At 35.1% G+C, this 13450-nt stretch overlaps 1 protein-coding gene across 4 annotated transcripts in view; it reads right to left on the reverse strand.

Moving 5' to 3' along the window:
* Positions 1-13450, reverse strand: part of adgrb3 (adhesion G protein-coupled receptor B3) — a 321788-nt gene that overhangs the window by 87092 nt on the left and 221246 nt on the right. For all 4 annotated transcript variants that reach the window (XM_022682079.2, XM_049472155.1, XM_022682078.2 and 1 more), the window contains 3 exons: positions 13120-13195; positions 8194-8296; positions 5169-5212 (listed from right to left, as the gene is read on the reverse strand). In XM_022682079.2, coding sequence (XP_022537800.2) covers positions 5169-5212; positions 8194-8296; positions 13120-13195 — 223 coding nt within the window. The remainder of the gene's footprint in view (positions 1-5168; positions 5213-8193; positions 8297-13119; positions 13196-13450) is intronic.

Raw genomic sequence — 13450 nt, forward strand, 5'->3', positions numbered from 1 at the left:
GGTTGGGACTAGGGCAAGGACGCATTTAAGGATTGATTTTAGTATTGAAGTTGGGACTAGAGTCAGGATGGATGTTGGGATCAGTTTTAGGGTTATGAGTGTACGTCTACTTAAAATAAAAAAACTCATCAACAGTGCATCCTCACAATATTTACCTCATTGTATTTAGATCCTTAATTATTGATTAAATTCTGAATTTCACTGTTATGTTTTTAATGTCCACTGAAAATACACGTATTTCTCTTCATTTAGGAGTTTAAAAACGGTCTAGCTTTATGGAACCAGCTTTTCTCCACACATCTCCAGAGAACATGTCTACCACAGAGCCCATCTACACCAGATCAGGCCATAAGAACGTCATTTCCTGTTAACTGCAGGTTGAGGAACAATGGCTGAGTTAAAGCAGAAGCCTAAAAGAAGTTGGGAATGAAAGAGTCTGTGAAGAGCCCACCGATGGGCTGAGATGGGCTGGTGTTATCTCTCATGCTGCATCTTTGATGCTGGAAATGCGTCATTAAAAAACCTGAGCGTGCCTATCTCACCTCGCTTCTCAAAGCGGAGGAATTCGATAAGCGCTACATATTCATTTATATTCGCTTAGAATTTACAGAGTAATGAAGGAAACCAAGATTGCTTAGAAGTAAATTAACTAATTAAGTTAACACTGCAGCAGAACGGGGAAGAAAATGCAGTCAAATTATAGTAATTGGCAAAAAATAACATAACTGCAATTGCTCAAAAAAAAAAAAAAAAAAAAAAAAAATCTTTGCACTGGAAGATATGTACAGGTGATTATTACAGGTGTGGTTTGAAAAGAACTATATATATATATATATATATATATATATATATATATATATATATATATATATATATATATATATATATATATATATATATATATAAGATAAAAAGGCTCTCAGAAGAAATGCTAGACATGCCTCTATTACATTAAACACTCAAAGCTTGTCTGTCCATCGGTCGTCCAGCATGGGTTGTGGCTGGGTCTTCCAGCATGACAATGACCTGAAAACACGCAGCCAGAGCAACAAAAGAGTGGCTCCATAAGAAGCATTTCAAAGTCCTGGAGTGGCCTAGCCTAATCCTAGTCTTCAGACCTAAACCCAATAGAAATATTTTCAGAAGGAGCTGAAACTCAATGTACTTACTTTATGCAATAAAAAGCACATTAAATATTTAAAAAAAATCATACAATGTGATTTTCTGGATTGTCATTTACAGATCGTGGTTGCTAGGCCATTCCAGAACCTTCAAATACTTCTTATGGAGCTACTCCTTTGGGTCTTCCTGCATGACAATGACCCAAGTCACCACCTATGGTGGCTGGCTGACAGACAGACTGACTAAAGACCTAAATGATGCCAATTTAGGGAAATATCCATTAAGTTCTGTTTTTCTAGTGTATCAAATATTTACTTTATGCAATAAAAAGCAAATTAATTATTAAAAAAAAAAAAAAATCATACAATTTAAATTTCTGGATTTTTGTTTACAGATTGTCTCCAGATCTTTCATGTGTGGCAATTTGTCAATTTACAGTTACTTTATGCAACAAAAAGCCAATTAATCATTTAAAAAAAAAACTAAATCATACAATGTAATTGCATTTTTATTTACAGATCTTCTCCAGATCCTTCATGTGTCGGGGGTTTTTAGGCCACTCCAGCACCTTGAAATAGTTCTTATTGAGTCATTCCATGAGTGTTTCGGGTCACTGTCATGCTGGAAGACGCAGCCAAGACCCTGTCTAACGAACACATTTGTTAAATGTGCATTTAGTTTCTTTTTTTCTATTGTATCAAATACATATTTCATGCAATAAAAAGCAAATTGATTATTAACATTATTAACATATCTTTCATTTGTTGGGGTTGCTAGGCCACTCCAAGACATTGAAATGCTTCTTACAGAGCCACTCCTTAGTAGCCCTGGCTGAGTGTTTCGGGTCATTGTCATGCTGGAAGACCCAGACTAGGCTCAGACAAGCTAAATGACAGCAATCAAATAGTTATTTCATGCAATAAAGCACTAAAATCTCACTGAAATACTGTTTTCATTTCATTTTCTTCAATAGCAGTCTTTAGCAGCGCTACTTAAAGCCAGCAAATATTAGCAAACGCTGCAATAATGCGCTCCACTCGGCTCAGTTTCCCGAAGCAGGCGAGGTAATTCACTCTTGGCTGGCTCTATTGCCTCTTACTATTGTGGGATTTGTGCCTTTCATCTGAATTTCACTCTTGTGGACTTTCCTCGCTCCTCAGTGAGCTGCAGCAATTATCCTCAAGCACCAGCTCGGAGGGGAGGGTAGAGGAAGTTGCCCTTTTATGGCAATCAAGGACTATAACTGCTGCTTACACTGGCTTAGTGCTAATGTGTGGGCTTTTTAAAAGCTTTTAAAAGAGGTCTAATCCAACAAAAGTGTAAAAACATGCATTTCAAACATCTCAGAATACAGCAAATACATTATTTACACATGTAGATACCACATTTTACATTATAAATTAATAGTGGAGTGATTTAGAATATGAAGAAACACATAAGGAATCATGTAGTAACTTAAAAGTGTTAAACTAAACCCAAAATAGTCTTATTTCTGAGGCTGGTAACTCTGCAGAACTTATCCTGTGCAACAGAGGGAACTCTTGCTCTTTTATGCTTTCCTGGGGCGGTCCTGATTAGTGCCAGTTTCTTCATTGTAATAGCTCTGATGGTCTTTGCGGTGATCGCACTTGAAGATACAAATTTTCAACACAATACAAATTCTTAAAATTATTATTTTTTTCTTAAAGTAGCTAGCTTTTTTTTTTTTACTTACATTGTAAAGAAATTACTCTCGCCAACTTAAAAATCTCTACTTTTTAGTTGGTCTAATTTAAGTTCTGTTAGATGCATTTTTTTAAAAATCTCTAGAATCCTTAGAATTTTGGTCAAATTAAAGAAAATAAGTCATTGCAATGAGTCAATTAAATATAATATGTGAACCAAATACACCTAAGTTGGTCCAAATACATATTTAGCATTGCATCAGCTACATTTGTTTAGTTCATGTATGTATTAAACAGTATTAAAGCTGACCAAACTGCCAATTTTATGCTGCATCAAGTAAATGTAAAATATAAAATGAATGAATGTAAAATTTAAAGGGAACTGAATATTAAACATATTTTTTAACAAGTGCATTTTAATTTGTGTTGTTAGTTGGCTTTATTCATTTAAAAATGTCTAGTTGTGTCTCTAGTGTGAATGAATGCCATGTGAGCTGGATTTGGTGGGAAAAAAAAAAAAAAAAAAAAAAAAAAAAAAAAGTGTTCCGGTGATCCGGTATAACACTGCTTTAGTCCGGTGGAGGAGTGAGTAGGGGCGAGAAATGATAGGATTTCGGCTCTTGCTCATGAATATTCATACATGCAAACATATTGCCGTCTCTGATTGGATAACAGTACACCAGCGAGATGAACAACAGTTAGAAATGTTTTAAGGATAAAGACATTTTTACACTAATAACAGTCTTTGAAATGTCATATATTACTTTACAACATGTGTAGTGCCACTGACCTAGTCTTAGAATCTCTGTAAAACACCAAATCCACCGGAGATCCTATTTAAACCTATAGTTACTTACACACAGAGGTGAGTAGTCCAGGTCAGAAAGTAAAAATTCACCCCAAATTTTTTTATTTTTACTTTTAACAAGTGTAAACAGAACTGTTCTAAACATCTAAACACCTACCTATCTCAATTGTACTTCTTTGGTGGTGTTCCTCCATACACAAATTCGAACCATTTGTTTCTTAGCTCTGAATTACTGGGTAAATCATATAAAACACTGATGTATTATTCGCACAAATAACACAGGAATGAACTGCATGCTGTTTCTAGCTCTGTTATTTAGATCCTATATGATGAGACGGTGTCGCTGCCCGGCTTCAGCTCTGCCTGTGGGCGGTCCCGAGCCGATGTGGGCGGGTTGATGTAGACACGGTGCTTTTCCTGATCGACTCGTTTTTTTTCTGAATATTTTCTTTTACTAGCTGCTGCAGACAACGGAGGTTGAGGAAGAGTTTCGTGTGCATTCTCAAGCTCCTATAATGTCTGGCACTGATCTTAAATCAGAGTAAAAAGGGCAACATCCGATACAAACAAGCCATTCATTTACATTCACACCAAGAAAGGCGCTTTTACTTATTATAAATATGCTGTTAAACCACAGTATAATAATATACTAAGTGAGAGAAGCTGATTAAATGTGCTAATTTATGAGGCGGCGATCTGAAACACTTCGCTCCTCTTTTTTTTTTCCATTAAAACAACACAATCCCTCCTGCTGCCATGGATACCGTGAGTTAAATATGCATGTATATATCATCTTAAAACAGCCGCAGCATCTCATGGGACCAATGCACACAATAGACCATGCGTTTTAAACACTGTTTGGGTCCAAATTAAAACAAAGTGTCTTTTGTGTTGCAGCATAGTTGTTTAAACTCTATATAAACACTGTATAACAACGGATATTTCAAAATGTACCCTGAATTAACACATTTTTATACATATATGTATATGTATATATGTTAATCTCCTTATTAAAGTAACATTTTTACATTTTATACAGTTTTCTTTGATGTAGGGGTTTAGCTTTTACAATGTAAGCAAATTTATAATTTTCAATTATTCATTTAGCTTAAAGGTAACATATATTTTACCTCTTTTTACACAAGTTAGAAAAGGTCTGTGTTCTATACAAAAAGTTTTTACAGAAAATAAGAAACGAAAAAGATTCTTTATTACTATTCTTACCAGTTTTAGAAGCACAAAACTCATTATTTAAAAGTTTTGTCATCTCCCTCATCTGCTGACTTGCCATGGACAGTAGGTCCAGATTACAGATCCCTCCCTCAAACGAAGTCTGCTGGCTAATCTTGCTGTGTACTGTCTAAGGTTTTTAACTATAATGATTGAAATGCTGTTTTGCATTGTGTGTATGTCGCCTTTAAATCTTAAGCTTTAAAGCCACTAAAATTGATTTTAAATCATTTTGAGATGCCAAAAGGCATAATATTCTTATAATGACCCAAACAGAAAAGGAAAGACAGACGGATAATTGGATGAATGTCCACAAAAAAAGAAAATAAGTCTTATCCACTTACATGATGGAGCTGTCCCACAGCACACAGAACGGGTTCATAGTTCCCTGCAAGGTAAAAACAAGAGCATTAGTTATTTTAATATTTTTGTCTCTTCTTTCATCAGAATTTCATCAGTAATTTCCTTAATTTTTTACTTTTTATCTCAGGAAATGAGGCTTCTTCAGGACCGTGAATCAAAAGTGAGGCTACAAGGCTGACAATTTTAATCCGACGCAGCTTTTGGGTAGTGTATCTCTTGGTGAGAGATCTATAAAAGTGCATCTCAAAAAATTAGAATATCATTAAAAAAAATACTTTATTTCAGTAATTCAGTTGAAAATGTGAAACTACATAAATATAATACAGATGTATTAAACACAGAGTGATCTATTTTAAGTGTTTATGTCTTTTATTGTTGATGATTTGGGGTTACAGCCAATGAAAATCAAAAAATCAGTGTCTCAGAAAAGTAGAATATTATATAAAACCAATTGGTACTTTTGGCAGCGTGGGCAGTGTGCCAAGTCCTGCTGGTAAATGAAATCTTCATCTCCAAACCATCACTGATTGGTGGAAACTTCACACTAGACCTCGAGCAGTTTGGACTGTGTGTCTCTCCACTCTTCCTCCAGACTCTGATCTCTTGATTTACTTTAAATGAAATGTAAAATGTACTGATGATCAGTGATTGTTAGTTTGGAGAGTCATGTCTGTCATCTGCTGGTGTTGATCCACTGTGTTTTATTATCAAGTCTAAAGTCAGTGCAGTTTTGTTTTCCCACAAAATCTTACAGCACGTCATATCTTACAGCTTCCCTCTGCTACTGACGACTTTTATGGAGATGCAGATTTCATTTTCCAGCAGGATTTGGCACACTGCCCACACTGACAAAAGTACCAATTGGTCTTACATAATATTCTAATTTTCCGAGACACTGATTTTTGGGTTTTCATTGGCTGTAAGCTTCATAATCATCAACAATAAAAGAAACAAACACTTAAAATAGATCACTCTGTGTTTAATACATCTACATATCTATGTATATATATATATATATATATATATATTTTTTTTTTTTTTCTATTCTTGTCAATAAAAGCATTCTCTGGCACCTATAACATCTACAATAATAATTTAAAGAAGAGCAACATTCTGTATAAATCAAGCCATTTATTTGCACATTGAATTGAATGACGCTAATGCTAATTTAGCGTAAATTGATGCCATTCTATAGTCTATTGTTGGGGTTAATTTTATGGTTTTATGCCACACATGCAGCAAACATTCAACAAACAACCCCCCACCCCCAGCCCCCCCACCCCCCCCACCGCCCCCCGCCGACTCCCACTTTCATCCAGGAGATAATTCAGAACGAGGCCGCCTTTGTGAAGACAGATGTCGGAGTAATTACTTGGCCACGCCCCCTTCCCGCTCTCCTGACACTTTATATGGCGGGGAGCGACTGCGGGAGGCGGCAAATTAATTATCGAACCAATTACTTCCCTTTGTTTGTTGATTAGGGCGCTCGGAAGCGATGGCGGCGATGGCGGCGGCATTGTCGCGGCTCGTCTCCACGATTCCCCGAGTCGGGGTGGGATAAATCCGTGCCCCGGATCGCCTTTGAAATTCCCTTGAACTGTATCCTAAATCCTAATCCGCTCCTTTGTGTCTTTTTTTTCACTCTTCGCTGCTTAAAAGGCCAATTTGCTAAATGGCGAAGCTTTCTAAACTATGAAGGTTTGATTGCTCCGTACGTCATTTACGAGAGGAGCGATCGTACTCTTCGATTGGGAGGAAGGTAATCTGGTTTATAACGGAACGCCGATCCGTAAAAGGATTCTCTCTCTTTCAGGTTAATCACGGCGCATCCTCTTTCACGTCTTTAACAGACTCATAAAAGCCGGCGCGGGCGGGAACGAGACGCCACGAGACGGGCGTATTTTTAGGATTTGGCACCGCCAGCCACCATTTGTCATTTGTTGGGTTGAGTCACTGTTCCCTCTGCTTTTAGCCTCGCTTTACGGCCACGTGTGCATCATAAAATCCAGCGTCACGCGCCCGCCACGTTCCCCACGCCAACCGAGCGACGCCCGCAGACTCATGACGCAGCAGCCTGCTGCCAAACCACTCAGCAAGAACGGAGGGAGAACAGGACAAATAAAACAAGGTGATGACTTAACTCTGTTCTGAAACATGCGCAATATATGTGAATACATACAAGTCTGAATTTTTGAAATCTCCAAATTCATAGATCTAATTTTTCTTTAATCTGATTTTTTGAAATCTAAAAAAAAAAAATGCATCTGACACTTTGAAATCTTAATTTTTTAAATGTAAAAACTCATGGATACAATTTTTTGAAATCTGAATGTATGGATCTGTTTTTTCAAAATCCGCAAATGTATGGATCTTATTTTAAAAATCAGAATTTTTAAAATCTAAAAATGTACGAATCTGATTTTTTTAAAATCTAAAAATGTATGCATCTGAATCTTTGATCTCTAAATTTTCTGAATCTAATAGAAAAATGGATCTAATTTTAAAATCTACAAATGTATGGATCAGATTTTTTTTAGATTTCAAAAAATCAGAAAAAACAAACAGATCCATACATTTGCAGATTTTAAAATTTAAAATTAATGTGTACATTTTTTAATTAAAAATAATCATCCACATATTTTTTGGATTTGGAAAAAAAAATCTAATCAATACATTTTTAGATTTCCAAAAAATCAATACGTTTTTAGAATGAAAAAAAAATGATACGATTAATTAAAATCTAATTTATTTTAATTCTAAAAATGTATCGATTTGATTTTTTTTAATGCAAAAAATATGTGGATGATTATTTTTAATTATTTTTAAAATCTGCAAATCTATTGATCTGATTTGTTTAAAAAAATGCAAATAATTTAAAATCAGATGTTTTAAAAGGTAAAAATGTATAAATGTGAATTTTTTACATCTTAAATGTATGGATCTGAATTTTTGTTGTGGAACATGTGGGAGACTGTATAATATACTAGTTTAAGCCGAGCTACTTACGTTAGCGAGGTGAGCTAGTTCTATCTCCAGCTGGGCTTCAGTTACTCGGGGTTCTGGACGCACCGTCACTGCGATCACTTTAGAGTTCACCGCTGTGTTATTCCTGTGGGGTAAAGAAAAGAAGAGCTTAGAATAAAATTACATTTTACACAAAACTGCTGAGCAAAAATTACACATCTTTAGACATCTGGAACCTCAAAAGTTGTGAAACAGTGGATTTGAACAGTCATAAAAGATCTGAAAGTTCCGAAAATGGAGATAGAAATATAGAAATCTGAAAGTGTACGAATCTGAATTTATAAAATCTCAAATTCTCTTAAAGTCTTAAAAATCTTGTCATATAATTTTGTAATTAAATATTTCAAATCTATTTTAAAATAGATTTATATCAATATTAAATAGATTTTTATTAATACATTGAAAATCTATTTTAATAATATTAAAAGTATTTTATCATTTTTGGATTTTTTTTTTATATTAAAATGTACGGATCTGTTTTTTTTTATACAAAAATTTACAGATCTGTTTTTTGAAATATGCAAATGTATTTATCTGATTTTGGGAAATGTGAATTTTTGCCATTAAAATTTTCCAATCTATTTTTCGAGTAACCGGAAAAAAGAGTAATAATGTATTAGATTGTATTTTTTCACTTTTTCTTTTTTTTTTGTCGGTTGTAAAAATTCAGGTCACTAAAAATCAGCTGGCCAATCACAAAAATATCAAAATATTCGAAGGTAAAATTTTCAAGAACACCAAATTTCCCACCCTTTTCAAAAACCATGTCTTTTTGGTTCAGGTTCTGATGACACTGATTTATCTCCATATTCTGTGCACATAAATAAACCCTCCTGTTATGTTACGGGTCAAATTGACCCGTTTTAAAGTTTAAAGATCTAGGAAAAATAGTTAAAAGTATATCTTTACTTTAAAACTTCTTCTGCTTGCTGTAATTAGTGTAATTAACATATGATATGAAAATAGTTCATCTCACATATTTGCAACCACCCCCTGCAAAAACATATATTTTACTTTCACCACCACCACCACTCCTTTACAGCCTGTCCACCCACCCAGCCCAATCTCAGGTAGCACCACTTCATTTTTTGTCTTTAGTTTCCCGGTTCTGGAGGCCCGTAAACGTGGAGCTGAGACTAATGCAGGAGCGATGCTTCACCGCAGAGCGGATACGCCGCTGGGGTGAGGAATGGATTGTCGGTGGGGAACAAAAAGATCTGTTCAATAGTGACAAATTTTGATAAATGAGAAAAAATATTGCAGTCATAACTTATCCACTTATCTCCCCAACTTCTCATCTTCTTACACACCGGTTCTGCATTACCTACACGCCTAAAAACAGCAGGGCATGCCACCAAAAAATATATACGGCCTAAAGAACTTAAAATTCAAGTAATTTTATCTGTTTTAAATCTGTCTCAGACCATGTTTTAAAGTTGCATATGGTTTAAATGTGTCTCAGACCACCTCCTGAACTGGTTTGTTTTAGTGATCGGGTTTGTATTGTTTTTGAATGCGTCTTAGACCACCTTCTAAAGTGGTTTGGTTGATCAGATATTTTGTATCTGTTTTATGTTTGTCTAAGATCACCTCCTGAAGTTGTTTGTTTTATTGATTGGCTTTGTATCTGGTTTTAAAATGCGTCTTAGACCACCTTTTGAAGTGGTTTGTGGGTTTGGTTTTGTAACTTGTTTAAATGAGTCTTAGACCAGCTACTCAAATAGTTTGGGTGATGGGATTTGTATCTGTTTTAAATGTGTCTCAGACCACCTCCTGAATTAGTTTGTTTTAGTGATTGGGTTTGTATCCATTTTAAATGTCCTCCCGAAGTGGTTTGTTTGTTTAGATATGTTGTATCCGTTCTAGAACTGTCTCAGGCCGCCTCCTGAAGTGGTTTGTTTTAATTGGGTTTGTATTGGTTTTAAATACGTCCTCCTGAAGTGGTTTGTTTTAATTGGGTTTATATCGGTTTTATATACGTCCTCCTGAAGTGGTTTGTTTTAATTGGGTTTATATCGGTTTTATATACGTCCTCCTGAAGTGGTTTGTTTTCTTTGGGTTTGTATCTGTTTTAAATATGTCCTCCTGAAAGTGGTTTGAGACATCGGATTTGTTTACGCTTTAAATTGGCCTCAAACCACCTCCTGAAGTGGTTTGAGTGATAAAATGTGAATCCATTTTAAATGCGTCTCAGACCAGCGTTTGAAGTGTTTTGAATGACTAGATCTGTATCTGTTTTAAATTAGCCTCAGACCACTTTCTGAAGTGGTTTGAGTGATCAGATTTGCATCTATTATAAATGTGTCTGAGACCATCTTTTGAAGTGCTTTAAATGACTGGATTTGTATCTTATTTAAATGTGTCTAAGACCACCTCTTGAAATGGTTTTTTTTTGTTTTAGTGATCGGGTTTGTATCTGGTTTAAATGTGTCTCAGACCATCTTCAAAACTGGTTTAAGTGATCGGATTTGTATCTTTATAAGATGCACCTCAGACCATCTTCTGAAATCTTTTGAGTGATTTGATTTGTGTCGGTTTTAAATGTGTCTCAGACGATCTCCTGAAGTGGTTTGTTTCAGTGATCAGGTTTGTATTTGGTTTGAATGTGCCTCAAACCACCAAATATGTCTCAAACAACCTCATGATGTAGCTTGAGTGTTGAAATTCGCATCAGTTTTAATGCAAAAAGTGTCTCAGACAACTACCTAAAGTGATTTTAGTTATGGGATTTGTATCGGTCAAAAGTGTTTTGAGGGTTTGGATTGGTATCTTGTTTAGATTGTTCTCAGACCATCTTCTGAAGTGGTTTGAGATATCGAATTTGTTTCAGCTTTCATCTTAAGTCTAAGACCACATTCTAAATGGCTTAGAATGATCAAATTTCTTTCTTGTTTTAATGCATCTCAGACATTCTCCTGAGATCATCTGAGCTATCAGATTTGTATCTGGTTTAAATGCGTCTCAGACCATCTTCTGAAGTGGTTTGACTGTTTAAATTAGCATTAGTTGTGTATCAACTGTGTCTCAGACAACCTTCTGAAGCTAAAAGTTCTATTAGCTTTTAGCTTTATTTTTTATTATTATTAAATGTATTATTAAAAGTATTAAATGCCCTTAAGTAATAACTGTTTCTTTAACAAGAAAAATTAAAGAAAAAAAATCAACTTTCAGAAAAATATCTATATTATATGAGGAACAAAACAGCGAGCAGAGCTTTTAGACAGATACTACAGCCGTTTCTGCGGATGAGTGGATAAATACGAGCAGTTCTACAAAAGTTTGGCACTTTCTGACAGCACTTTCATTGCCATTGTGTTTTTTTCTACAGTAGTTGAGAGTAAAGTGGGGCTAAATTAACTCCCTGGATTCATTCTCCTGCCCTGGATCTGTCAGAATTGAGAAGGTTACATTAAAAGTGAGTGACGAGTGAAACTGCCGAGATCTTTCCCTGAGCTCTGTCTGATTCAGCTCCAGGCTTCAGGTATATTTTCGCATTTTTATCATTTAACAACTGAAAAAAAGGTGTACTTTCCTACAGATAGGATAATTTTGGGGTATTTTTGGTCCTTTTTAAGAAGTTTCTCAATAATTATTTGGGCAGGAATTAATACAGAACCAGGATCTGGTTCATTTACAGCAATTCTGTATCTACCGTATCTACTGTAACTGTAGATTAATATATACAGTGACGTGAACAAGTATTTGCCACATACAGATTTCTTTAGTTTTTGCTTTTTTGTCATACTTATATATTTACGATTTTCAAACAAACTTTAAAATAAGACAAAGATAGCCTGAGTAAATACTTAAAAAAAAAAAAAAAATCACTTTTTAAATGATAATTTCATTTATTAAAGAAAAAGTGTTTGCCATCTAAACCTAATAATTTGGTTACAACTGCTATTAAGCTTTATCAATAAGTGTAACCAATCTTTTATATCTATGTGGAGGAATTTTGTTCCACTCTTCTTTATAGAATTATTTTAATTCAGACACATTGGAGGATTTTCCAGCATAAAAGTCCTGTTTAAGTGAGAGCTGCAGTTCTGGGTTCAAATGTTGTTCTGGGTTCTTTTGGGACCTCCTGGATGAGTTCTTCATGCCCTTTTGGAGTAATTTTGGTCGGTCGGCCGGTCACTCCTGGGAAGGTTCACCAGTGTTCCATGTTTTTTTCTCCATTAGTGAATAATAGTGAATCACTGTGGTTCTCTGGAGTCCCAAAACTTTAGAAATGATCTTGAAACCTTTTCTAGACTGATAGATGATCAATTACTTTGTTTGTTTGTTGTTGTTTGATAATCAGAAAAATACAAGTATGACAAAAATGCAAAAATCAGTATATTATCTTTTGGTTTAAAGTAGCTCTGGTGCAGTAGTGTTCAATAATACACTATTTTTTTGCAGCTTTGGGTCCATTAATAAAGCTCATGGATGGGTTTTGTTCAAACATAATGACTGCATATTGATTTTCCCGCACTCTGATCAGAACCTGATAAGGAAAATAAACCCTATTCCTCTCCTACAGCCCGCCTTCTTCAGACAGAACCTCCCCTCTGAACCAGAACCAGACCATAATAATTCATCCTCTGGCACGGTGCCACCAGCATCGCCCAATGACATTAGAATTTACTGTAAAATATCTAATAGAATTAGTTCTTAGGGCATCAGATTTGAACGTCTAATCAAGAAAAATTTATTGCAGTTTCTCAAAAATCAAAGAGGATTTTGGACAAATCTGCTCATCATTATAGAACACATTAAATGAAACACAAAACTATTAATTACTGTACATTTGAATGGTATCTCATAATAAAAAACGTCAAGCTGTGTAGAAACAGTGTATGTCCTTGAATTAAGCTTGAATTAACTTAAATTTAAAATCTGTGTAGTGGCGAAAAAAAATCTTACTTTGGGGCCGGCAGCATTAGTCCCAGGGTCTTGTAGAGGACTGTCCCAAGAATGAATACTGGAGAGCCATCCATATCTGTTAAAAAACACACAATATACACAATATATATTTAGATTACATACAGTATATACATTTAACAGAAAAAAAAAATCAATAGCATTGTCCAATAGCAGCCCACACATCTTCAATGAGGGATATTTGTCAATAATGACCATTGTTACATTTGGAGGAAAAGCAGGGAACTTTGCAAGCTTTAAAATATCATCACAACTGTGAAACATGGGGGCGGCAGCATCATGTTGTGGGGTTGTTTTGCTGCAAGAGGAAGTG

This window comes from Astyanax mexicanus, chromosome 25, assembly GCF_023375975.1.
Source record: "Astyanax mexicanus isolate ESR-SI-001 chromosome 25, AstMex3_surface, whole genome shotgun sequence".
Lineage (NCBI taxonomy): Eukaryota > Metazoa > Chordata > Actinopteri > Characiformes > Acestrorhamphidae > Astyanax > Astyanax mexicanus.